This window comes from Gorilla gorilla, chromosome 12 (assembly GCF_029281585.2).
Source record: "Gorilla gorilla gorilla isolate KB3781 chromosome 12, NHGRI_mGorGor1-v2.1_pri, whole genome shotgun sequence".
Classification (NCBI taxonomy): Eukaryota; Metazoa; Chordata; class Mammalia; order Primates; family Hominidae; genus Gorilla; species Gorilla gorilla.
In genome coordinates, this window is record NC_073236.2 from 70609200 (window position 1) to 70634522 (window position 25323).

Below are 25323 nucleotides of genomic sequence, written 5' to 3' on the forward strand. Positions count from 1 at the left end.
TGGCCTTAGAAGGGCCTAGCAGGGACCCATGCAAGTAACGGTCCCTAAAGTTTAAGCGAATCAGCCCCCCGTAACTCTGCCTCTGGCTGTGCATCTTCCCTGGACAGGCCCCCCTGCCTGCCTTCAGACTGGTAAATCTATTTAACTCTGGACTTCCGTTTCCAGCCTGTTTGCTGCCACACTCAGCCAAAATCTCCAACTCACAGTAATAAAGGCAATGCTGAGGTTTTCATGTATCATTTTTTGGCCTCATTTTTCAGTTTATTCACAATCAAGGCAGGAAAGAGGCATGCTTTATTGCTCCCACGACAGTGACCCCAATATCTCTATTTTAACTAACCCCAGGATAGGTCCGAGTAACTACAACAATTATATTTCTACAACAACAGTATGGTCAATTTCTGAAGGAAGAGGTTATCAGAAGCCTCTCTGGTGGCTGGTGGGTTTGCTGTAGTTCTACAGTCTTTGCTAGGTTGTGCAGATTCTGAGTAGCAACACTGAATCACTGAGGCCACTGAAGATACTTGGACGCTTTCACACGGTTAGACTATCTTGTAAACATTTAACATGAAAGAATGAATTAGTAGGTTGATTCTGCCACAGTGAAGAGATATTAGCTGATCTCTGCCAGAAATAGGACAGGAAAATAGCTGAGGATCCATTAGAGCTTCTTGAGAGCCGGCAAAGGTCTTTCTCTGGAGTCTCCCCTCCACGGGGCACCTGGGGATGCAGCTGATGATGTGAAGCTCCCCAGAGGCCCACCATCCACTCCCTCTCCCCCTTTCTCTGGTACAGAGTGAGGGTGCCTATGAAGCACTTTGGAGTGCCTTCAAGGGAAAGAGACCCTTTAGCGGGGGCAGCTCTGTTCCACTAACCTGGTGACTTCAGTAGCAATCTGCTTGTTCTAATTACAAAGACTCAATCCTGGTGAGAGAGAAACAGCAGAGATCAAGGTACTATGTCCACTTCACTCTGCTCCAAGGAGAGACCCTGAGGGCAGAGGGAGAGGCGCATCAGCCACTGGGCAGAGGGAGGCTGGAGGCTGGAGGCCTCTGCACACCTGCCGCTGTCCCTCTGTGAGCACTAGGAAGGGGTTCACAGGACTGGCGCCTTGGAAGCATCACATTCCAGGGCTCTGAGTGGAATTTAGAACCATCCCAAGCAGCTGGTCTGAGCTGTTTCCTGCCCAGACAAAACTGGCAAAGCATGGGCAATTTTTATTTTGAAAGATGAAATTTAAGCCATTTTATTACTGCTGAGCAGTTCCAGATGGGCAAGCCTAGAGATCTAAATTCTCTCTCTCCCAGGGTTTATATATTCTGTTATTTCTGGTAGGCACCTTAGGGATGATCTAACTCATCCGCCCACTCTGCCCTGCATGTTTTTGAAATTCTATTCCTCTGGCATCTGTGACTCTCCCAATCTCCCTCTTATCTCTGACCATTCCTTTCCACTTTCCTCATGGGCTTCTTCTTGTACCCAACCTTTAAATGTCAGCATGCCCTAGGAAGTCATCTTTTTCCTCCTCTTTAAAAATTGTGGAGATATATACACCATTTTGTTATTTTTAAATGTACAATTCAGTGGCATTAAGTACATTTATGATATTGTGTGACTGATGGATCCATTCTTGTCCATGGCCGGTTTTCTTTCTAAAACTCTCGATGGGTTGTCTCATTTCCTCCCATAGTTTAAACTCTCATCTAGATATGGATGACTTAAATCTTCATCTCTAGCCTAGATCTCTCCCCATGCTTCAGGATTGTATTCAGGACCATTCAATTGTCCAGTAGGTCCTATTGATAACGTCAAACTCAACTGTTCACACTGAACTCACTGTTTTCCTTTTCAAAGCTGCGTGATTTCCTCCTCTCATTTGATGGCACTACTTATCAGCCCAAGTTGGAAACTTGGAAGTCAACCTCAGGTGCCTTTTCCTCCCTCTCTTCCTTCCCCAATATGACACCTGCCATCAGTATATCCTGATCCTCTGATCTAAATACTTCTCAAATCTGTCCCTGCCTACTTCATCTCTAATACCATTGAGCAGACTTAGGATCTCATTCTTTCTTTCCTGGATTATTGCAATGATCTCTTTATTGGTTTCTCCACCACCAGTATTACTGCCAGGAATTCCATCTTCTACACTGCAGTTGGAGCCATTTATGGCTCTAAACCCTAAAATGATATTCTGATAGATTTGCCTGCCCATGAACTTTTTAATAGCTCTTCATTGCCCACAGAGTTCTTAACATTTGAGAATTTTATGGAAGTGATACATCCCTTTCCTAATGAAAGTACACATTCACATTTATGCACAGGCTCACACGTTTTTTATTACCATTTCAGGGGGTCCATGAAATCCCTGGAATCTATTTGTGGACTGCTAGGTACAAGGCTTTGAGTCTTTAGCCCATACAAGCCCTCTCTTACCTCTCCAGCTCCTCCCCCTCCCTCCTCACATTTTGTGCTTTGACAGAACTAAATGGCATTAGCTCCCCATACATACCTCGCTCTTCTGTCACGGTCTTCTTCTCCCTAAGACACTCTTTCTAACTATCATTGCGTGGCTAGCTGTTTTTTATCTTTCAAGTCTTTGCTCAGGTACCACCTGATTTATTCATACCTAACATATTTATTGAACACCTACCATGTGCTAGGCCCTCTCCAAGTACTGGAGAACAAGAGCATAAAATGGACACGGTTTTGCCAATCATGTCCCTTGTCATTGAGTGGGAAACAGAGACCAGTAAATACCACCACTGAACTCTGTATTTGTGCTCTTATTTTATCCTAATCATAGCTCTGTCTTATCTACTTTAGTTTATAGAAATTATATTATTATGTTCTTGTCTCTGCCACTGAACTAGAAGCCCCTAGAAGACACATATCTGCTTTACTCATATTTGTACCTGTGAGACATAGTACAGTGTTTCAAACACAAATTGCCACTAAATGCCCTTCAAGTGTTTAACAGAATGAGGGGAATGAGGATTTAGCAGGCTGATGCCGCCTATAGTTAGTGGGTAGCAGGAATGGCGTTGGAGCCTACGTTTCCTGTGGCTGCTCAATTCCCCTCCATGGTCTCATTCCTGTTAATGGCTGCATCAACCTCATGGCAAAGAGCTTGGGCTTTGGAGGCAGGAAAAGATGATCCAAATCCTAAACTTCTACTTACTAATATGTGGGCTTTGAGTAAGTTGCACAACCTCTTTAAGCCTTCCTTTTCTTTTTATGATGTCAAGTTATTTATACTGTTAGTAGTTAATTTAAAGACATACACTAAAACTACTCCAAGAATGGGACAAATATGTGGACTTGTAAAATTATTTTTAAGACTGACGACATGGGGGACTTCACTGGTTCTCATAACCCAGCATCTATTTGGGGGTATCAGTGGGGCCTGGAGGCAGTGGGAGAAAACAAACTTCATGGGGCAGATGCTGCTGGGACCAGGCAAAAAGACTTCATGCCCTAAGGTCCTCACTGTCATACACCAGCCCATTGCAAAGTATCACTCATTCATGACAGATGGATGACGACATGAAAGTCAATGTACACAGTTAACCCATTTTGACACATTCGTCAGCATTTTTTCAATACAGTTAATCTTAAATTATATTAAGACATAAAACAGACCTGCTTTTGCACATCCATTACTGGTATGTCTCCCAGGGTCAGGCAGAAGGAAATAGAATGACTGTCACACAATTGCTAATTGTCGAGACCCGAGACAGACTCACTCACGAGTGCTCCTGCACACCAGGTACTGCTTGTTGACTTGCGCACACTGGACTCAAAGACTTTTGAAAACTGCTCTTGCCCCTGAAACCTAAAACTCCACTGCCTGTCCTTCAGAATCGTAAATCTTTCCAGTGATGGACAGATGAATGTAAGACTTCTTTTTCTTTATGTATGTGAAATTGAGATAATTCCTGCTTCCCAGATTGGTTCTGTGATGACATGAGACAAGGCGTGCAGAGATCCTGGCACATGGCCAGCCTTCAAAAAATGGCACTTCCCTTTCCATCCTCCCTTTCCTTCTACGTCCAAGCCAAGTTCCTGGTGATGTGCCCATGCTTGGCCAACGTAAATGAAGTTGATTTCTTGAACAACCCTGTACAAACTCTGACTAGAGCTATGGTGTTAGTGGGTGGTCCCAGATTACACATTTGAGAAATTCAGGCCCTTAAGATTGCCATCCATGTGTCAAGAAAAGGGAAACCCAAGTGGAGTTTCCAATGGTAAATTTAATATCCTTGATCAAAGTTGATCAACCATAAATGAGGGTAACATAATGAAACACTATGATTCATTCTGGCCACCTGAGAGGTAATTTGGGCTAGAGATGGCAATTAAATTGATAAGACACTGAAGATAGTAGATTTCTTAACCCAAAGTGGGGCAGTGTAGAAAAAGTATTAGGTACCTAAACCTTTGTGGAACTCTTTCTAAAAAGCATGGCTATAAAGCAACGAGGCTGTTCATGTAGTGAACATAACTGAACTCCCACATCCAAATGAATCTAATTATCTCCAAACTAGTGGCTTTGGAGATTGGAGACTACCTCCAGTGATACAGCCATTGCCCAAAGCAATTCTGAAACACCTCCCTTGGGACTCTTTCTAAAGTCAGTTCATAGGCCCCCAAAAGAAAATCTTATAATCTCTTAGTCATGCTTTGCTTTTCATGAAAGCATTCATGAAAGTTCTGAGCTTGATTATCCATCATTCATCAGAACTGGTTCCTACAGCTTTTGGGGTTTTAGAAATCAAATGATGACGATATTCCCCTAATCCCCTACTAAGGATGTTCAAATATTGTGGCTTTAAAGTTCTGACCATTTCAAAGCAAGAGTGCAGAATATATTTGGAATAGTGACAGCGTTGTTGGAGAAAGCATATGGTTTTCCAAAGCAAATCCTTTGAAGGAGCAGAAATCATATGGATGTATAAATCCTAGTTTGCTATAAATCTTATTACTTTATGCCTTATATGAATAATACCAGAAGGACTGAGATAAGCCATCATTAATATGCAGTTAAGGGGAAGATTGATGACATACTCCCACAAACTCAAGCTTTGAGGCTGTTATCACAGAAGGTGATAAGTACTCTTGTGGTACTCTTGTCACCCTGACCCAGTCATGACATTTCATGTTACTTATGATGGTGAAGGTGATTAAAGTAAATCTTGGATTCATTCAGCACTTTCCTTTCTCTCCATAAAATGCATGGAGCTTGTTAATCAAAACCAGTTTTCAGAGAATAATCCAGACAAGATGTAGCTTGTTAGTACTTGGAGTACTTTAGTTATTGGAAGTGGGGTGTTGTAATAGGATTACAGAGAAGGTACTTAGTAGTGCTCAAATATTATGACACTGGAAGAGAAAGGCTGGTGTCTCATTTTCATTTTTTGTTTTACTAAATATAGTGATTCGTTTACTTACCGTTAATGTAGCCATTTATTTAATGTATATGCTCAATTGGTCTGATTGATCATCCCTCATGTATTAGTTGGCATCACCGTTACCTATTATTGGTAAGTAAACACCACCTACAATATACCATGGGCTGTTGCTTTAGATTATGAACTTGGAAAGGTGAATTTGGGTGGTGCCTCAAAAAGATAGATGCTCTACCAGAGCATCTATCATCTATGATCAACCATGAATCTATCATCTATGATCAACCAGAGGTAACCATGATGATCAATTCCTTAAAGCAATGTCGTTAAACTGTGTAATAGGGTGTCAATAAACCAAGAAATTATTTCCCATTGAGTTTCTAATGCATGCTCAACAGTAGGAGGCATAGAAAGATAGACATCAACTTCTAACCCTGAAAGAGGTTGTCAGAGTCCAATTAGAAAGTCAGGACTGATTCTCAGAGCTTGCCTGGAGAGCAGTAGTGGTGAAATGCAGTTAAACTCTCAAAGGTGCTGCAATGTGCAGTGCCTGAGCTCAGAGCAGAGGGAGTTAGGAGGCTTGCAGAGGCCACTGAGTCATCCTGGGGCAGGTCCAGACAGCACTGGGCTAGGCCTTAAGGCCACAGTGAAGTTGGATAGGTGAAAGAAGAGAGGGCATTCCAGAAGGAAAATGAAATGTGATCAAAGGCACAGAGTAGAAATGGACATAATTTTATTTAGAGTGAGGATGTATGAAATACAAAATTGCCATTCAACATTTTTATCTGTTAGGGATCAGTACATTCACAAATTTTAAGGCCAGTAGGTAGGAGCTAACTGGGGCTGCCAGGTCAAGCTCCATCATAAGGAGCATTTTGTAGATATTTACTTTGGCTGAGTTTGCACCTTTTATGTACAATCTCAAGAATCTTGAGCTTTATAGATACCTATAAAGTATTCTAAGTCCATAAATTTGGGCAATGCAGGTAAAATAAAATTGCTCTTTCATATTTCCTCAGCCTGCAAATGAAACAGTTTTCCTGAGGCTGGGTTGTGTTGAAAAGAAACTCAGTAATATTTCAGTTGTCACTTATTCAAGTGCTTTTTATTTTTTTAAAAAATGAAACAAAACATGAAGCCCACTGCTTTGGGCACTGACTAAACTAACGTCTGTTCCAGTAGCCACAGTAATGGCAAAGGAATGCTAGTTATGTATCGTTTGTGGCATTGACTCTTCTTTCGAGGAGAAATAAATTAACTCCCTGCCTTTTGCATTTCCTTGGTGCCTTAATGAATAGGTGAGAAGATGGCTGCTTTGCAAAAGGGAAGGTGTTTATATACCCTCATGGGACCTTGTCATTCTGTAGGGAACAGAGGGAGGAGTTTGACTGCCTTCTGGGAAAGCAAACAATATAAATCCTGTCAGTCCCAAGTACTATCCTGATTAGAAAATACACGTAAGGACTCTGGGGTGACTTGTAATTTAGTGCAATATGACTGTAAGCTGCCAACCAGGACAATATGATCCTGGTGGGTCATCTCCCATTCTCAGATAACTTAGCTCACTGATTTTGCCAATGTCGGACTATTTAAAGAGTTGACAATTATTTTAGCATTGGTAGAAAGGAGATCCTCTCAGATTTTCTCTGCTTTTTGGTCCTTTTCCCCAAACTATTAAATCTCTCCTCTTCCTCCTCCTCCCATTTCTCTTTCCCACTGACAACTCCTTCCCCCTTCTACCAATTTTTTTTTCTTTTTTCTTTCTTTTTTTTTTTTCTTTTTTTTTGAGATGGAGTCTTGCTGTTGTCGCCTCGGCTGGAGTGCAATGGTGCAATCTTGGCTCATTGCAATCTCCGCCTCCCGGGTTCTAGCAATTCTCCTGCCTCAGCCTCTTGAGTATCTGAGATTACAGGCGTCCGCTACCATACCTGGCTAATTTTTGTATTTTTAGTAGATTTGGGGTTTCACCATGTTTGCCAGGCTGATCTCGAACTCCTGACCTCAGGTGATCCACACGCCTTGGCCTCCCAAAGTGCTGGGATTATAGGCGGAGCCACCGCGCCCACTGTTTTTTTTTTTTTTTTGAGACAGGGTCTTGCTCTCTTGCACAGCATAGGGTGGCGCAATCATGACCCACTGCAGACTTGGATTCCTGGATTCAAGTGATCCTCCCACCACAGCCTCCTGAGTAGCTGAGACTACATGCACACAAGCCACCATGCCCGGCTAATTTTTCTATTTTTTGTAGAGATAGGGTCTCTACAAAAGACCCTGTTGTAGAGCCTGTTGCCCAGGCTCCCAATAACTTTTCAGATCCTTTTTCAATTTTGCACTTCTTCCTATAATTGTGCTTCTCTCAAATGGATTCACTGAACCAGGGTGCTCAACCCAAAAGAATATCTGGAATAGCCTCAATAACCCAGGAGGTGGCATAAATGGACACATTGGTCATTCACTAAAGCTTGGGTTCTTAGGCCATATACCTTCTCTCAAGTTCTTAGAGACTAGGAATCCTTATTTCTTGTGCAATTTATGTAAGCTTGGTTTTCTGATATTCAGGTACCCAGAAGCTTAGACTGTCAAATTAGGAGTGCAGAGGGGAGTATCTAGATTAGAAAACACAGGTATGATATCAAGAAGCGAGAGACCAGAAAAAGTAGAACCATAAACTTAAAAAAAACACAACATAGTGATCAAAGACTGCTGTAGGGAGAAACAGCTTTGCAAATTGAGAGTTTCATAGTAATCCGGCAAATTTTAGTTGGTGATAAAATGGGGGAGAATAAAATGTACACATTTTACAATATTTTATAGCAACCATTTTGTGTACAAAGGCTTTCTAGGAAGGAAAGGAGTAGGTGAGGGATGAACTCAGTTTGCGTGTGCTTTCTTGGTTCTCTTGATTAATGATTTCTCTCCAGTACTACCCAGAACCCATGACAGCATTGACTTCAGCTTATCTTCCCATCCAGATTGACAAGCAAGTACACAGTTCTTTCCATACATGTCTATTTCTCTTTTCACCTCTTCTATGCCCAACTAATAGTTTTCTTTGTTACCTCTCCATTTATCTTGTTTTCTATTCTGTTCTTTCTTGGTCTTGGCCTTCTCTTTTTTGAAAGGGTTTACTCTGTCATTCTTCTCTAATCTCCTGTGTTCTATGCTTGCTCGGCTAATTGTCTTAAACTTTTATTCTTTTCTAAAATAAACCCTCAAGATGACAAATTTCCCTGTAAGGACCACTTAGCTGCATTCCAAGTTTTGGTTTTGGCATCTTCATAATTGGTCAGTTCTAAGTATTTTCTAGTTTACATTATGATATTACTTTGATTCATAAATGCTTTGGGTGTGTGTTTGAAATTTCAAAACATGAGATTTTCAAAATTGGTTGGTAACTTGATTGGCTATTGATTTCAATTGTTTTTTATTTGGTACCAGAATATGATCTATATGTCATTTTTATAAATTTGTTGAGATTTGGCTTATGGTACATGACTGCTTCTTTTAAAGTGTGAAAGTGTACTTAAAAAAGAATAGATATTCTCTGTTGGATGCAGATTTCCTATATACAGTAAGCCATTCCCCAAAGGGGAATGGCTAGAGTTCTTATTTTCCACTGTGAATGGGGGTGGGCAGTGGAAAATAAGTGACTGATCAGTTTCATTCAGGATATATTTCATTATCTTTATTTTTGGTACAGTACAGACTGATAGAAAATTATTTCATTGCATTTCAGATGTATCTGTGGTAGGATGTCTCACTATTTTATGAGCTATTAGGGAAAACACTGCCCATTATATCATGATATATTATTATGATCTGAAACATATCAATTTTAGAGATGTTAAAATGTGGAAAGAAAAGTGTGTCTTAGATTTGATGAAGTATGATATTTTTGTCATTAGTCTTATAGTTGCATAAGTCTTCATTTTATGCAACCAAAAAACTTTGGACCCTATTTTGAATGTTATGCTGGGGCTTTATCATATGTCCACTAGATTATATTTAATTAAATTCTTCATTTATATTTTATTAATTCTTTTGGCTGCTTGATCTATTAATTACTGAGAGAATTGTATAGAAACCTCCTCCTGTGATGGTGGATTTATCAATTTCTCTTTGCAATTCTATCAATTTTTGCTTTATATATGCTGAGGATATGTCATTAAGTGCAGATCAGAATTATTATAACTTCTAGGTTAACTGTTCCTTTTAACATTATGTAATGGTCCTCTTTAGACCAATAATTTTTTGCCAATAAGTTTGTTATCAAATATTAATATAGCTATACTAACTTTCTTTTGGTATTTGCCTGATAAAACTTTTCACATGCTTTTATTTTCAATCTTTCTGTGTCCTTATGTTTTATTGAATATATGTTTTATTGTAAATCATACATAGCTGGATATTTTAAAAACACAATCTGTCAATCTGTGTTTTTAAACTGCTGAGTTTGGTCCATTATATTTATTTTGCTTGTGGATTATTTTGATTTAACTTCTAGTTCTACCATCTTACTATTTGCTTATCTCAGTGTTTTCTAAAGTATAGATTCAGAAAAATATTTTTTTCTCAATTTACTCTCAAAACAAGGAAATTTCAAACTTAGGGAAAACATTCTTTAAAATACTTAGATATAAACATATTGAAAGTCAATTGCTCAAACATCCAAGAAAAACAAATCAGCACGAATCATCCAAAACATCTTTTAAAAGATATTTTTATACATACAAGGGTTACAAGGGTTGTCAAAATAGAGATGTTGGCAAACTACTTTTATTTCAGTTCATAAACAATATTTGAGATCTGAGTTCCGCACTCTGATATTCCTGTGGTCTTTTACCATCTCTAATGATTGTATGTAAAACCACAAGCCATCTTGTTAAAATAATAATAATAGTAATCATAATAATAAAAATACTGGGACATTGTAAAAAAATACCTTGAATTATGTATGGCTCTATGGAGACTGGCTAAAAAATAGAGGAGACTGAGTTGTGACTAATGTGTTGTTTGTAAGTTACAGGGTGTGTTTTGAGATTACTTGAAGACAGATTATTCTCAGGAGTTTGAAGTACTCTGGTCTGAAATATGATCCCACTTGTATTAGGTGGAGGTTGGCCAACCTGAACTGCACTAAGAGAAGTTGTCTCCAGTATCACCAACAGAGCTCTCTTAGATTCATTTTCAAAATGTAAGAACCAAACTTATTTGTGGTACTGTATAGGACTAGTAGTATTTAGTTTACTCCTTTCCTAACATACTTTTAGGTCTACAGTCAGCCTCTCAGCAGCATAAGGAGTCTGAAAGCTTTTCTATTCCAATCCCCACTCTGAGGCATGAATGGTGATTACATAATTCTGCCAAGTTGTCCTGCTGCCTGTGCTTGACTGCAACTATAATAGCGAGCTCATTCCCACCCAATGCAGCTAATTAAAAAGGCCTTTTTAAAAACGAAGCCAGAAACTGTTCCTTTGAGCCTATTCTACCCCTTGGATCTATACAACAAATAATCTGTAGAATTAGGGCTCTAAAGGTATAGCTGCATGTGTTTCAGCACAGCCCTTTGAATATTGTCTCTATGCTAGCCCCAGGCTAAAGAGCCCCAATTCTATATTCTACATAACATACCGTATTTGGTAGTATTTCTCATACACTCAGTTTCTCTATGTTCTCCCTTGGAGTGTCCTTGGTACTGAACACAATATTCGAACGGAGATTTTAACTTCACCAAGTTGAGAGGTCCCATCACCTCCTTAGTTTCAGATACTATACTTCTGCTAATTCAACCAGAAGTCAGAGTCTTTGGAAACCATCTCACTGCACAAATTCATATACAGACCACAACATCAGTACAAGAAAACTAAGATTGGGCATCTACTGTGTGCCAGGCCCCATGTCAGCTCTTCTAAGTACATTATTTCAGTCTAAAGTCATACACCCTGTAAGCAGCAGAACCATGATTTTAGCCACATTGATCTGATCCCAAAGCCCACTTTTCCTCTCAAGTCTTTCCTCTGTGTTTTGCTAAGCCACATATTTCAAAGGACCTATCACCTGTAATTACAGCAATAACAAAGTGCATCAGTGGCTATGCTTTTTCAAGGGCTGAGTATGAGGCTCTAATGATTCACTTGTAGCCCCAATGCTGTGGATTGGTCACTCTTGGTACTAAGTTCCTTTAGCTCAAATAATGGAAAAGTAAACTAGAGCCTACTCCTTTTCCAGATGACCAAATTCACAAATCAGTGGCATCCAAATTAATGCCATTTTGTTACTAATATACTTAAAGCATACACATGCTAAATTAATCCTCCTAAAATAACGCATTGTGCTTCCCTCAAATGGCTTCCCGTTGCCCAAACTCCATATTCTGTCATTCAAACCCTCTTCAAGGTGAGTCTCCAATCTCCCTTCCAGTTCAGTTTTGCCTCATTCTTCCAGGTTACGTGACACTGAATGAGTAAGAAGCAGTGGGTGTGGGAAAGTTGGACAGGAAGTGGAATAATATTGTTGGGGTGAAGGAACCTACAGGGGAAAGTCAGTTAGTGAGTCCTGATTCTGTTCTCTGCAACTGGTTGTTTGGAAGGGTCTTCTTTTCTTCAGAGGTTGTTTCCTGGTATTGAGAAACAGTTTGGGGAGATCCTTGTTGGGGAAAATACACTCATGGGATAGAGTTTTGGGACTGAGCTAATCATGAGCTGCCTACTTGTTATACCTGAATTTCTGGAATAATCTGTCCAGCTTCGCTTTGCAGAAGGGGTGAAAATCCTTCTTAGGTAACTGGGAAGTAACTCACCAGGCCCACGAAGTGGACACTCCTCAGAGCGTGCCATGTTTGTGTCCATTGACTTATCTAAAGGTTCACGAGTCTTTGGAACAGGTGGGGAATTTTAGGGTACCTGTGTGATATTTGCTTTTATACCCCAAATTGTATAATATTTACCTCTTTAAGTAATATATCCTGCCTTGGCAACTGTATTGTAAGCCTCTGGAGGGCAAGGACTGGCTATTCTTCGAGTCCCTAACACTTTGCCCAGAGTATAGATTTAAAACACGTTGGTCCTGATTGTTATGATATCATTGGCTCCATTTGCTACCAGCAACCTCCTCCCCATCCTTTCCTTAGTAAAGAGGCCCACATGCATAAAGCACTGGAATGAATTGTCTGTCCCAAAGACAGCTACCCACTTGATTGATGGACTGCTTGCTGACCTTGGAAAAGAAATAGAAGACAAAAATGTCTCTGATTTCTACTTTCTCTGAAGAGTACGCAATAATTTTTTATTATGTTGGAAGGTGAGATTGCCACTCAGCACAGGCTACTGGATTCACTCCCTACCAGGCTGGTGAAATTCAAGAGATTTTGGCAAGGGCAGCCATGCCAGCTGTCTGTTTACCTAAAGAGTCATAATGACTACAAAACCAGGCTGGATTTGTATTCTCTCATCACTTTAAAGCAACTGGTAATGGAAATGAACTGACTTAGAAAACAGACCCCTGGAAATTTCCTCCAAAGACTGTGCGGGGGATGGTCACTGCCCTCCTCTGCTGTCTTTTACCTGCAGTCACTGTGGCCTCTATCTCTGGGCTCCAGCACATCCCCTTCTGAGCCAGTCCTCACCAAAGCAGACTGTGCATCCTCAGCCCCAGCTGGCAGCATCCAGATTAGCTGAACTGCTGTAATCTGTGTTTCTGGTATTCCATGGTGAGCTCAGGCCATGCCAATGTTCCCTGGGTCACAGCTTTTCTGGAGTGATCTTGAGTCTATCAGTCTCTATGGTTCTGCTTGGCTTCCAACCTTGTGCTGCAGACCCTCACAGACTAGAGGCCTGCCCAGAATCTTGATCCAGTTAGTGGGCTATTTCTACACCCTTCCACCAAGTCTGCACCCCAGGCAGGGGTCTGCTCCTACTGGAGCTGGTGCTTTTATGATGATATCTTTGACTATTGCCCTTCCTGGGAACGCTGGTTATAGTTTCTTACCTGGCAGATTTTTTCCCTTGTTAAATTATGCTCAAGCTCCTTGGATATGAAGATAGAATTGCTGGCCATCCTTTTCTGAAGTCTACCTCCCAACCAACTCAGAGCCCCCTGTTCTGATTCTACTTCCTTCTGGCTCCTTTTCTTTCCTGCCAGTAGGTGCCATCATGGTACCAGTATGACCCTTGATTGGGTTCATTCATTTATTCACTCAACCATCATTATTTGCTGAGTAATGAGTATGTGCAGACATCGTGCCAGGTGCTGGGTTGTGATGGTGAACAAGATGGTCTGTTTTGCCTCAAGAAACATAGGGGCAATACTATGCCTGAGAGACAACCGCTCTTTCCAATGTCTGCGTTTGCTTTATGACAACTCTCCAGTTGTTTCCAAAGCTATAAACTACCTCTATATGGCAGCCGGAGGCCCGCCTTCCTGTGAAACATTGGTAGTCATGAAGTGTTGAAAATAACCCGGATGTTAACAGGGTCTTTCTTCCTGAAATAATGAACAAGACTGTGGCTCTCCATGCCTTTGTGTGAGAGGAGGAAGTGAAGGCACGACTTGGAATATGGAAAAGAGGAACTTGGAGACAAAATTTTGGAGTCTTTGTCTGGCAACATATAAGTGAGAAGGTCCCTAGGCTTGTCATATTGAGCTAAAATTATTTTTTTAGGCAAATTCCTATCTTTATATCAGAAAAAGGGGCCCCAAAGAAAGTACATATAGAATAGAACAAAAGAACATTTAAGAATCCCAAGATTCTGAATGCATGATAGATTTTTTTTTTGTGGCAACAGAAATTTTGCATGTGGTAATAATGTATCAACTTTATTTGCTTTAATTCATGTGTTTAATTTGTCTAAATATTTCCCTATGTTACTATTTACTTGATTCACTTATTGAGGAAAACTCTTCAAAAGTAGCAAAGAGTCAGCCTGCCACCCAGTCTTGTTTCACTTATCACCACATCTGACTTACTGGCGTTTTTCTTCCTAGTTATCTTGTGGGCAACATCTTCAAGGTTTTTTTCCAGCCTGCTCCTAAAATCCAGGCTTATCGTAGAGACTCAAAAGGAGCATGCTTCTTAATCAGGGGGAGATAGCCTGTTTATAAGCCACAGGACATGTACAGTGAATCTAATGGGGCAGGGCATTAGACTTTTACTTGGCAAGGAAAGTTAGGTCAATAACCTAATACACAACTGTCATTTTTTGACAGACTATTATGTACCTCAAGCCCCTTATATACTTAATCTTTAGTATAAAAATGCGAGACAGGTTCTGAAACAGACTCCAGGTAAACCTGTCCAGGATCACCCTGGAAAGTCAAGGGGCTGGGATGTGAAATAAAGATTTTTGACTCAATATCCTGTATTCTTAATTCCTCCATTATCCTGCAATTATAGAGCAGTTGTTTTTGCTTTGATGTTTCAGGTCTCAGTTTGTTGAATTTCAGGTTTCATTCAAAGGGCATTTCTGTAAACAGTGATATGACATGGATCCGCTCAAAGTTATTGAACCTTGTTGCTACTGCAGTCAGGCTGTTTTTCATATAAATCAGGAGGAAAAAACAGGGGTCTTCATTTATTTAATGTTGAATTTGGAACCTTGTGTCTAACTTTAGGTCATTTTCTTTTCTTCAAAGATTGTGAGTTTCCAACCCAGCAGCCAGTACAAAGCAAATCCTGATCAGGGTTAACAGGGATGAGCATTAACTGGGCTGCACTGTCACATCTTGGGTGTTCAAGATCAAGGGTGTAGAGCGTACATCCTACAAGGATAGTTGCCAACTTGAGAAATGTCCCCAGATTGAAAGGCCCCAGAAAAGGATGCAAAACAAGAAGGAAAAACAACAACAAAGTCGTGGTCTGGGAGAGCCCATGAACAAACTATGCTCAGAGATATATCCATCCCTGGTTCGGGTTGGTGTCTCTTTAGGGCATGGCCTCGTCCCACTTCTTCACCTGTAATTACTATGTTTCAAATCACTCAGGTGTTATCTCTCCATGAAGCTCTCCTGACTCTTCTTGCCTTCACTTATCCTTCCCTGCTCTGAAATCCTATGGCATTTACACCTGACTCATACAATCTTGTGCTTTATTATACATTTATACACTCTTTTTTTTTTTTTTTTTTTGAGATGGAGTCTTGCTCTGTTACCAGGCTGGAGTGCAGTGGTGCAATCTCGGTTCACTGTAACCTCTGCCTCCCGGGTTCAAGCGATTCTCCTGCCTCAGCCTCCTGAGTAGCTGGGATTACAGGTGCACGCCACCACACCAGCTACTTTTTGTATTTTTAGTAGAGACAGGGTTTCACCATGTTGGCCAGGATGGTCTCGATCTCTTGACCTTGTGAACTGCCCACCTCAATCTCCAAAAGTGCTGGGATTACAGGCGTGAGACACCACGCCAGGCCTATTATGCACTCTTTTATATGCTTGTTGGACTCTTTCTCCAACTGGATTTTAAGCTCCTTAAGGACAGTGACTAGGAGACACAGTAGGAGTTCAAGACATACTTGATTGATTTCTTGATTTTTGGACACTTTGGGTGGGAAATAATAGAATTTTTAAGTATCTAAAAGAAAACAATCTTCATGAAAAGTTCTTTATGTTTCTAAAATTTGCTTGCTCTGTTCAAAAGGACAAATCTCTTTTCAACACTTTACTGAAAGCAGCACTATATTAGTAATTTTCTCAACTTCTGGCTGGAGTTTGGTGAAGAAAAGTGAGGCAGTTAAGACTACAGAGATGGGTGTATTTAAATATCTGGTGAGAGAGGACTCTGGATGTTTGACCATTTTCTATAGTCATGGAGCTCACCAAAGTTTACCATTTGTATAGGAATGTTTTAGCTCTTGGATGGAAAAATCTCTTTCCTGTAAAACTCCATGGAATTTCTGCTTCTGGCTCAGGCAACAGTTATTCATTGCAGACCTTGAAAACTTGTGACACAGGTGTCCAAATGGGCACCAAATAAAGTGAGAAAAGAAAAGTCTCAACTACATATTTTAAAAATATTTTTGGTTCCAGGTGATGAACTGGGCAGGCTGTGACTGGCATTGACAATATCCGTTTACTCAGACCCAGGGGATCACTTTTGATTGAAAAACCTTGTCCTCCAAACCAGCTTCCCAAGAAACAAACTCAAGTCCAAGACCTTACTTCATATTTTGGATACCCACACGTTCCACCTGCATCTCTATTTTGCCCAATGATAGTTTCAGCCTTTAGTTTGAGCTGCTGTGTAGGACCTGGTTGGGGACTGGAGTTTTATGTTTGAATATAAGGCCCCTTTTCTGGATGAATTTGGCCATCTCTTCTTCCCCCTTTCAATCACCTGGGCTTGGTCGAGTGATAAACATGTACCCCCGGATACATGTTGTCTCAGAGGAGCCCCTTGGTTATAACGAGACTCTGAATTAAAGAGCCAGCTCTCTAGGAAGAATCTCAAATTAGTTAAAACTTTTTTCATTAAGCTTCCACTATAAAACAGCTAATAATTACTGAGCACTTACTACCCGCTAGGTCTTCTGCCAAATACTTTATAAATATTATTTCATTTAATGTTCACAATACTGATATAAATTTTTTATTATCTTAGTTTTATCGATTGGGAAACTAAAGCACAAAAGGGCTAAACAAATTTTTTTTTTTTTTTTTTCTGGAGATGGAGTCTCGCTCTGTCACTCAGGTTGGAGTGCAGTGGCATGATCTCAGCTCACTGCAACCTCCGCCTCCCATGTTCAGGCTGATTCTCCTGCCTCAGCCTCCAAAGTAGCTGGGACTACAGGCATGTGCCACCATGCTAGGCTAACTTTTGTATTTTAGTAGAGGCAGAGTTTTGTCATGTTGGGCAGGCTGGTCTTAAACTGGCCCTCAAGTGATCCACCCGCCTATATCTCCTAAAGTGTTGGGATAACAGACATGAGCCATGGCACCTCGCTAGGGGCTAAACAACTTATTAAGGTCACATAACCAGTACACAGAAAAACTGATTCCCTGATTGTTCCCCCTCCTCCCTAAGTCTTCTTCTCCCTCTGTCTTCCTCCTGTCTGGCAACTGATGGCAACTCCATCCTTTCAGTTTCTTAGGCCACAACCCTTGGGACATTCTTGATTCTTCTCTCTCTCTAAACCCTATATTCAATGCTTTGGAAAATTCATTAGCTCTGCTTTCAAAATAAATCCAACTCTGACAACTTCTCTCCACCTCCATTGCCCTCCCCTGATTCAACCCATCATCACCTTTTGCCTGAAATATTGCCATAATCCTCCTAACAAGTCACACTGCTTCCATCTTTGTCTCTGTCTGCCTTCAGCCGAGTAATCTTCTAAATATAAGTCAGACCATGTTGCTCCTCTGCTCAAAAGCCAAAGTCCTTCCACAACCCTGCACATCCTATCCCCAGGCACCTCACTGCCTGCTGCTATCCTGAGAGGGAATGAGGACAGCAGCAGGCATGGAGATGCCTGGGGATGGCACCTCCCTGCCTGCTGTTCTGTGAACACCAAGGATCGCTGGCCACAGGGTCTTAGCATGAGGGCTCTTGGTTTGGGATATCCCACCCTTCCCCATGCTCCCATAGCCTCATGGTTAACTTCCTCACTATCCAGGTTGCTACTCAAATACCACCTTTTCAATGTATCCATTACTCTATTTACAATTGGAACCTACTCGCTTAGGTAGTAGGAAATCCTCTCACTCTCCTCTAATTATACTATAGCATCTATTACCTTTTACCATAGCATGTAGTTTGTTTACTATGTTTATAACTCATTGTCTTCCCTTCCCCCATCACACAGCTATTTTTATCTGTTGCATTCTCTGATATATCCCAGGCACCCAGAGTGGTACCTAGCACATTGTGATCAATAAATATGTGTTGAATACATGATTGAAAGAACTTGGATCACAAATCTTAGAGTGGTTATAATTTTGTTGTAAACGAATACAGCATTCTCACATGAAAATGGAATAATGCAGAATATATTATGAGGTGGTCTTGATCAAGGGTCAAGTGAAGAGAAGATTCACTTGGCATGTGCTCAGATGAGGGAGATGTAAGACGTAACTGGAGGCTGGCGTGGGTTGGGAAGGTGTAGTGGGACTCAATGGGAATTCTTCTAATTTTGCAATGCATTGGCAAGGACACCTTTTCTTCTTAATTAGAGGCCCATGATTTAAAGTTGTAGCCCTGTATTTGCCATACCACAAGTTTAGTCCTGAGATGTCTTCCCTTCCCACTTCCTCTGCTCTGTGGTCTCAAGGGCAGTGGCTGTTTCTTGGTGGTATGGTCAGACATAATGAGAAATACAGATCCAACTGTTGGATCACTCAAAAGCTGGGAGGAATCTGAAATGGAGTTATTTGATTTAGAGTATTTTAATCATTTCCTGCAGGTTGGCAGGTCCCAGAAGGGTCAGTTTTCAACAGGATCAGGCAGGATACACTTGAAGGAATTTCAACACTTCTGCATACAGTTTTTAAAATTTGGTGGTGTCCTACTGAGGCCTACAGACTGAGGGTTGACCAGATGTCTGAGACATGGACATTTCTCAGTGGTAACACTTCTCTGACACAATCCTGGTTTCTTGCTTTGGTCAAGTAAAACTTTCCCATCATCTGTACCATTTACAATGGGTTACCCCTGCTTTCAAGAAAATTGGTTTGCTCCTAACACAAGATGAAAATTGGTGTTGGGGGCATTAGGAGGGAGACTGTTGTCCATCATGAGGACTGGCTTCCTGTTCTTTTATGATAACCCATTTCTATATTATCTACATTCAGTGCATGCCTGCTCTTTCTTGTCCAACTGTGATGGTATTAAGGACACAACTCCAGTTACTGAGAGGTTCTATCAACACAGCTTCCAAAGGCCAGCAAGGAAGTGACTATAGTATAATAACTACCTAAGCTGACCTTCAGGCCAAACAATAGTTTCTAGAACGAGCTAATGGAGAAATGTATTCAGTTAAAGAAACTGAATACTCCGACAAAGGTTATTTTGGAAATGCTCATGTTAGGGGCTGATGTCTTTTTTTAATTTTTTTTTTTTGAGACAGGGTCTTACTGTCACCCAGGCTGGAGTGCAGTGGTGCAATCTCAGCTCACTGCAACCTCTACCTCTCGGGCTCAAGCCATCCTCCCACCTCAGCCTCCTGAGTAGCTAGGACTACAGGTGTGCGCCATCATGCCCAGCTAATTTTTGTATTTTTTGTAGAGATGGGGTTTCACCATGTTGCCCAGGCTGGTCTTGAACTCCTGGGCTCAAGTGATCCACGCACCTCGGCCTCCCAAAGTGCTGGGATTACAGGCCTGTGCCACTGTGCCCAGACAAGGTTGAAGTCTTGACATGAGCTAACTAAGCCCTGACTGCCCCCTGACAGGCTGAGCTCTGAGACATTGACAGTGGGCAGGACCAACTCCAGAGGCTGACGGGTTCTCAGTCACAGCTGCACATGACAACCTTCTGGGGATGTCGTGGAACCACCAAAGCTAGGGCTCATGCCAGAGGCTTAGGTTCAGTCAGTCTCGCATGAGGTCAGGGCACCAATCTTTTTAAAAAGCTCTCCAGGTGATTTTATATATAGCCAGGAATGAAAACTACTTGATGCAAAGGCTCCAGAGAAGAGCTATCTGAGGAGCTGGGGGAGAGAATGCAATCCCCACTCTTGCCTCACAATCCCTATTGTAAGGGCTCCTTCCCCACTCTCTCTCCTGCTTCATCAGTTTTCCATTTTCTCCTGGATTATTTCCACAGTAATAAGCAAGTTGCAAACTCTCCCATCCTAAATAAAATGACCTCCCCAAACTCCACATTTTCCTTCAGCTCATACCCGTTTTCCTGCATCCCTTTAGAGATGAACTCCCTAAGACGTTCTTCCTGTATATGCTGTCCAATTCCCTTCCGTCCATTCTCTCCTAAACCCACTCTATCTGGGACTCCACCCTCATTACTGCACAGACATAGCCCATCTTACCATCTGGTCAGGCCAGTGACTTTAGATCTCCCCTTCAGCAGAAATGGGGAATCTGGAGAACTTAACACAGACATGCCTGATACACTCTGGGGTACAGCACACCCCAATCCAGCCTGGGGCTGGTGGAGTAGTGCTGGGATCAAAGCTCAGCAAGCAGAACGAAGAACCAAAAAACTTTCCAGGGTACCTTTGGAGAAGATTACTGCTTAAGAAACGTTGATAGTGACAATGATAATGAGATCTTTAGTAAAGGGAAAGGTTATGACTTACACAGTGTGTGGTGGTGATGATGACAGAACTGGAGATAAAAGAGAGGCCATCGTTCATGCTGACCTGGAGTGCAGCTTTCCTGCAATGACAACAAGGGAAGCAGACTCTCAGCGTGGTGTGCAATGAGCAACAGGCTGAGAGCCAGACACACAGGTCTCCTTTGGGCTCTGCTCTTAACTACCCTTGAGACTGCAGTCTCTTCTCCAGGGGAGGAGGGGTCTGAGTTTCCTCTTTTGTAAAATGTGGGGGGTAGTCTGTATAGCCCATCCTCCTCTAAAGTTTAGAGAAGTGTCAGGATATGCTTGGCTGGTATATTAAGGCAGTGCATTCAGACGTTCCGGCATTGCAGTGAGTGGCATTGAATGGGCAAAGCTTACTTTCATTTAACTTGCTTGTCACATTGTAGTTGGACAAAGTATTCTTCAAAAATAGTCCAAGTCAATGGGGGTAGACTGGGCTAACTATAAATGCAATATTCTGCTGTTATCTGGACTCTCAGTGATTTGATGGGGGTGGCTTTCTTACCATTCAACAGACTCACTGAAGTAAAGCAGAAGATGAATTTGTCTTCCATCTCTTCCCACTCTAAGACACTCGCTGGAAACTGACCTCTTGTTTTGTTGCATTTTGCAGCATGGACACTGAGCTAATTTGTGAAATCAGTGGCATCACAGATTGATGCTGGGCAACCAGAATTGGAGGTTTTACAATATGAACACACGATTGAAGGCAAAATTCAGATGAACAAGTTCAACTTTTTTCCCTTAAAGCCTCCATTCTTTGTCTAGCCTATTATAGACACGGTTTTGGAGAGGTTATTTTTGTTGTTGTTGTTCTCTGCACCAGCATTGCCTCATTTCCCACGTATTTCTTTTCTTGCTCAGGGTGCCCATTCTTTCTTCTGTTGATGGTTTTGATCTCATCTCACTAGTGCTTATTATAATTGCATCACCATGAGATTTTCCCCTATAAATTAGTTCAGGAAACTTTTTCCGGTCTGGGTGAACATCCGATGCTGTGCAGAGTCGAGGAAGGAGCACCGTGTGGGACATCGGAAGGTGTGAGTCTGGGGTCTTGGCTTGCCATGAACCAGCCATGGCCCTACTTGGCCTTTCTGAGCCTCCCTTTCTCTAAGGAGGAGATAACAATTATCTAGCAGGGCAATGGTGATGACAGAGTGAGGTCAAGTGTGTGAGAACTTTCTAGAAGTGTAGGTGTGATTAAGCCAGACAGACCTGGGATTGAGCCCAGACTCTTCCACTCACTGCTGTGTGACCTTAGGCAAGCTATTTAAAGTCTTGCAGCCACAGTCTCTATGTCTGTAAAACTGGGATAGTGGGAATACCTAGTTAATAGGGAACCTGGGAGAATGAAGTGAGATACTTTGTAAAACACTTATCCTGGCATCTGGGTCACTGTAAACACTGGCTCCATCATAAGCTGGAGGAACCTAGAGAAAGGCTCCACTTTCTCTAGATGCTTTCTTTTCCCCTGTCCCCGTACGCCTCCTCTCTCTCTTCCCTGGCTGGGAGGTTCAGTTGCTGGTGAAAACTTACATGCCAACTTCTTTTAAGATAGGCGCTGGACACAGTAAATAAGTATCTTCCACAGAAAAGGGCTTCTCATCTGCAAAAAGGAAATCACTGGATTAAGAAGAGGGAGGTGAGTTTATAATTTCAAATTCAATGACTTCTAGAGAACATCAACCAAGTCCAGTGAGATACCAGAAAAACAAAAATCTTTTTGAGCTTAAAAACTCGAGCTGTACAGCAAACTATCGCAAGGACAGACAACCAAACACCGCATGTTCTCACTCACAGGTGGGAACTGAACAATGAGAACACTTGGACACAGGAAGGGGAACATCACACACCGGGGCCTGTCGTGGGGTGGGAGGAGCGGGGAGGGATAGCATTAGGAGATATGCCTAATGTAAATGATGAGTTAATGGGTGCAGCACACCAACATGGCACATGTATACATATGTAACAAACCTGCACATTGTGCACATGTACTGTAGAACTTAACGTATAATAACAATAAAAAAACAAAAACAAAAACAAAACTCTTGAGCTGTAAAACCCATTAGCAGTGAACTCAAGTGCTCCTGCCTGAATCATAGCTTCCTGTGGTATGTGCAGTTGAGTCAACTGGTGAGAAAATAGTGACTGAACTCCTAGATAGAGCAGGAATCACTGAGGGGAAACAAGAAAATATTAGACTGGTCCTAAGGAGTTCCACGTCTAAGGCTAGTTTGAGAGATAAGCCATATTTGTGGAAAAAGTTTGCTGACAAATGACTTCACGAAAGTATCATTGGGCTTCATAAGACAGGAAGCTTCCTTTACATGGCTGTCATAGTCAGGTCTTAGGAAAGCACAACACATGAGCTATGCTTTTGTGCAGAGATGGGGAAAAGACATTCTTGGTTGGAGGAATGGCATGAGCAAAGACAGGGCATACTAAAGGCATGTTCCAAGGTAGGATATAAGAAGAATTCGAAAAGATCAGTATAGAAAGTTTGGTCAAGTTCTTTGAGTTAGCCTGAGGGATTTGGACAAAGTTCTGTAAGTTATAGAAAGAACTTTAGTGGGTTTTTGAGTAAAACTGAAGTGATGATTTTGGAGGTCATAGCAGATGTAGCTGTAGAAGGTGAATCAGAGTCGGGGACTCTTGGAGTAGGGAAGTTCTTGTGCTTCTTCTAATGGATGACCAGGAAAAAGCTTAAAGTGGCTTCAATTCAAGCTCACTAAGAACTTCATTGTATCCCAGCTTCTGGGGCCAGAGACAGGGCTGAGAAGTTATTATACTAAGTATATAATAGTCATCCCTTCAAGCCTCAGCTTTTATTGGGTACATGTGCTGTACAAAAAGGCTGTGGTAGGGCCTATAGGTGAAATGAAGATGAATAAGATCTATGTCATTAATCAGGCTGTGACTACAAGTTCCTATAACTAGAAGATACAAAGGAATACATATATTATTAAAGGATAATATTCTGCTTTTGTTGTAACACTGATGTCGCTTATGATATCTGCAAGTCATGACTGCAGAATATAGCTGACATTAAACTCTTGCCTGAGTGAAGGTTAGGAAGCTGCCAGGGATGGGAGACAGAGGACACATCTGAGTGCTAAGCACAATGTCCCCATTGGCAAGAGGAGGAAGAAGATGTACAGGAAAATCTTCAAGTGGTGAAAAGTTAGGGAGGTTATTCCAGGTCATTTGTTTATTCATTCATTCAACAAATGTTTATTGAAGACCTACTATATACTAGAGATGCAGGCTTTGAGAAGAGAAACACAGTCTCTGCTTTCATGGATTTTATAGGAGGCAGGAGAGATAGTTATTTAACATTATTAAAAAATACATTCTTTGAGTGTGTACCATGTGCCAAGCAATGTGCTAAGGCTTGCAATGAACAAAACAGATAAAGTACCTTGTCCAAGGAGCCAACATGCTAGTAATTACACAAATTGTTATGTAATTATAATTGTGATGAGCACACAAAAGGAGGAGGGGGCTGGCCCTCATCTGGGAGGTCAGGAACTGCTTTCCCGAGGAAAGGCTATTTAAGCTGAAACCTGAGGTTGGGTGATGGGATGGAGTGGGAGAGTGGGAGGCACTGCAAAGATCCCGGGGCAAGAAGGACCCCAGATCTTTTGAGAGCTAAAAGAGGGCCAGTGAGGCTGTTGAATCTAAGTGAGACAGACAATGGCTCCAAATGAGGCTAGAAAAGGCAGCAGGGCCAGATGACCACGGCCACATAGGCCATGATGAAGCTTTTGAAATTTTTCCTAAGCGCAACAGGGAACTACTGGAGGTTATCCTCATATTTGGAATCAGCTGTTGGCAGATGATGGAATGTTGCAGGAATGGTGACGCTGTATTGAGTAAAATTATAAAGCTTATGATGACAGTGTAGGATCATGCAGTGCCTAAATTGAGCATTATTATTATTATTATTATTATTATTATTATTATTATTATTATTATTTTCTGAGAGTCTCTGTCACCCAGGCTGGAGTGCAGTGGCACAATCTCGGCTCACTGCAACCTCTGCCTCCCGGGTTCAAGTGATTGTCCTGCCTTAGCCTCCCAAGTAGCTGGGATTATAGGCACCTGCCACCATGCCCGCCTAATTTCTGTATTTTTTTTTAGTACAGACGGGGTTTCACCATATTGGCCAGGCTGGTCTCAAACTCCTGACCTTGTGCTCCGCCTGCCTCGGCCTCCCAAAGTGCTGGGATTACAGGCGTGAGCCACCGCACCCCACCCAAGCATTATTATTTTCAAGATGTCCTTCCATCTGTGATGATAATACAGGCAGTCCTCAACTTAACAATGGTTCGACTTAAACAATACTGTGACTTTATAAAGGTGTTTTCAGTTGTGTATATTAATGGTGAGTACCCATACAACTATTCTGTTTTTCACTTTCAGTATGATATTAAATAAATTACATGAGCTATTCGACATTTTATTATAAAATAGGCTTTGCGTTAGATGATTTTGCCCAACCATAGGGTAATGTCAGTGTTTCGAACATGTTTAAGGTAGGCGAGGCTAAGCGATGATGTTTGGGAGGTTAGGTGTATTAAATGCATTTTTGAGTTATGGTATTTTCAACTTATGATGGGTTTATCAGGACATAACCCCATCTTAAGTCAAGGAGCATCTACA

General features: G+C 41.5%; 1 protein-coding gene across 3 annotated transcripts in view; it reads right to left on the reverse strand.

Annotated features, from left to right (window-relative positions):
• ANTXR1 (ANTXR cell adhesion molecule 1) overlaps window positions 1-25323 on the reverse strand; it is a 236348-nt gene that overhangs the window by 103841 nt on the left and 107184 nt on the right. For 2 of the 3 annotated variants that reach the window (XM_031008064.3, XM_055378912.2), the window contains exons 11-12: window positions 22198-22267; window positions 20642-20720 (exon numbers count right to left, since the gene is read on the reverse strand). In XM_031008064.3, the coding sequence (XP_030863924.3) occupies window positions 20642-20720; window positions 22198-22267 (149 nt within the window). Of the gene's footprint in view, window positions 1-244; window positions 721-875; window positions 991-20641; window positions 20721-22197; window positions 22268-25323 lie in introns of those variants that run through there. The other variant, XR_010129955.1, reaches the window with a different exon arrangement.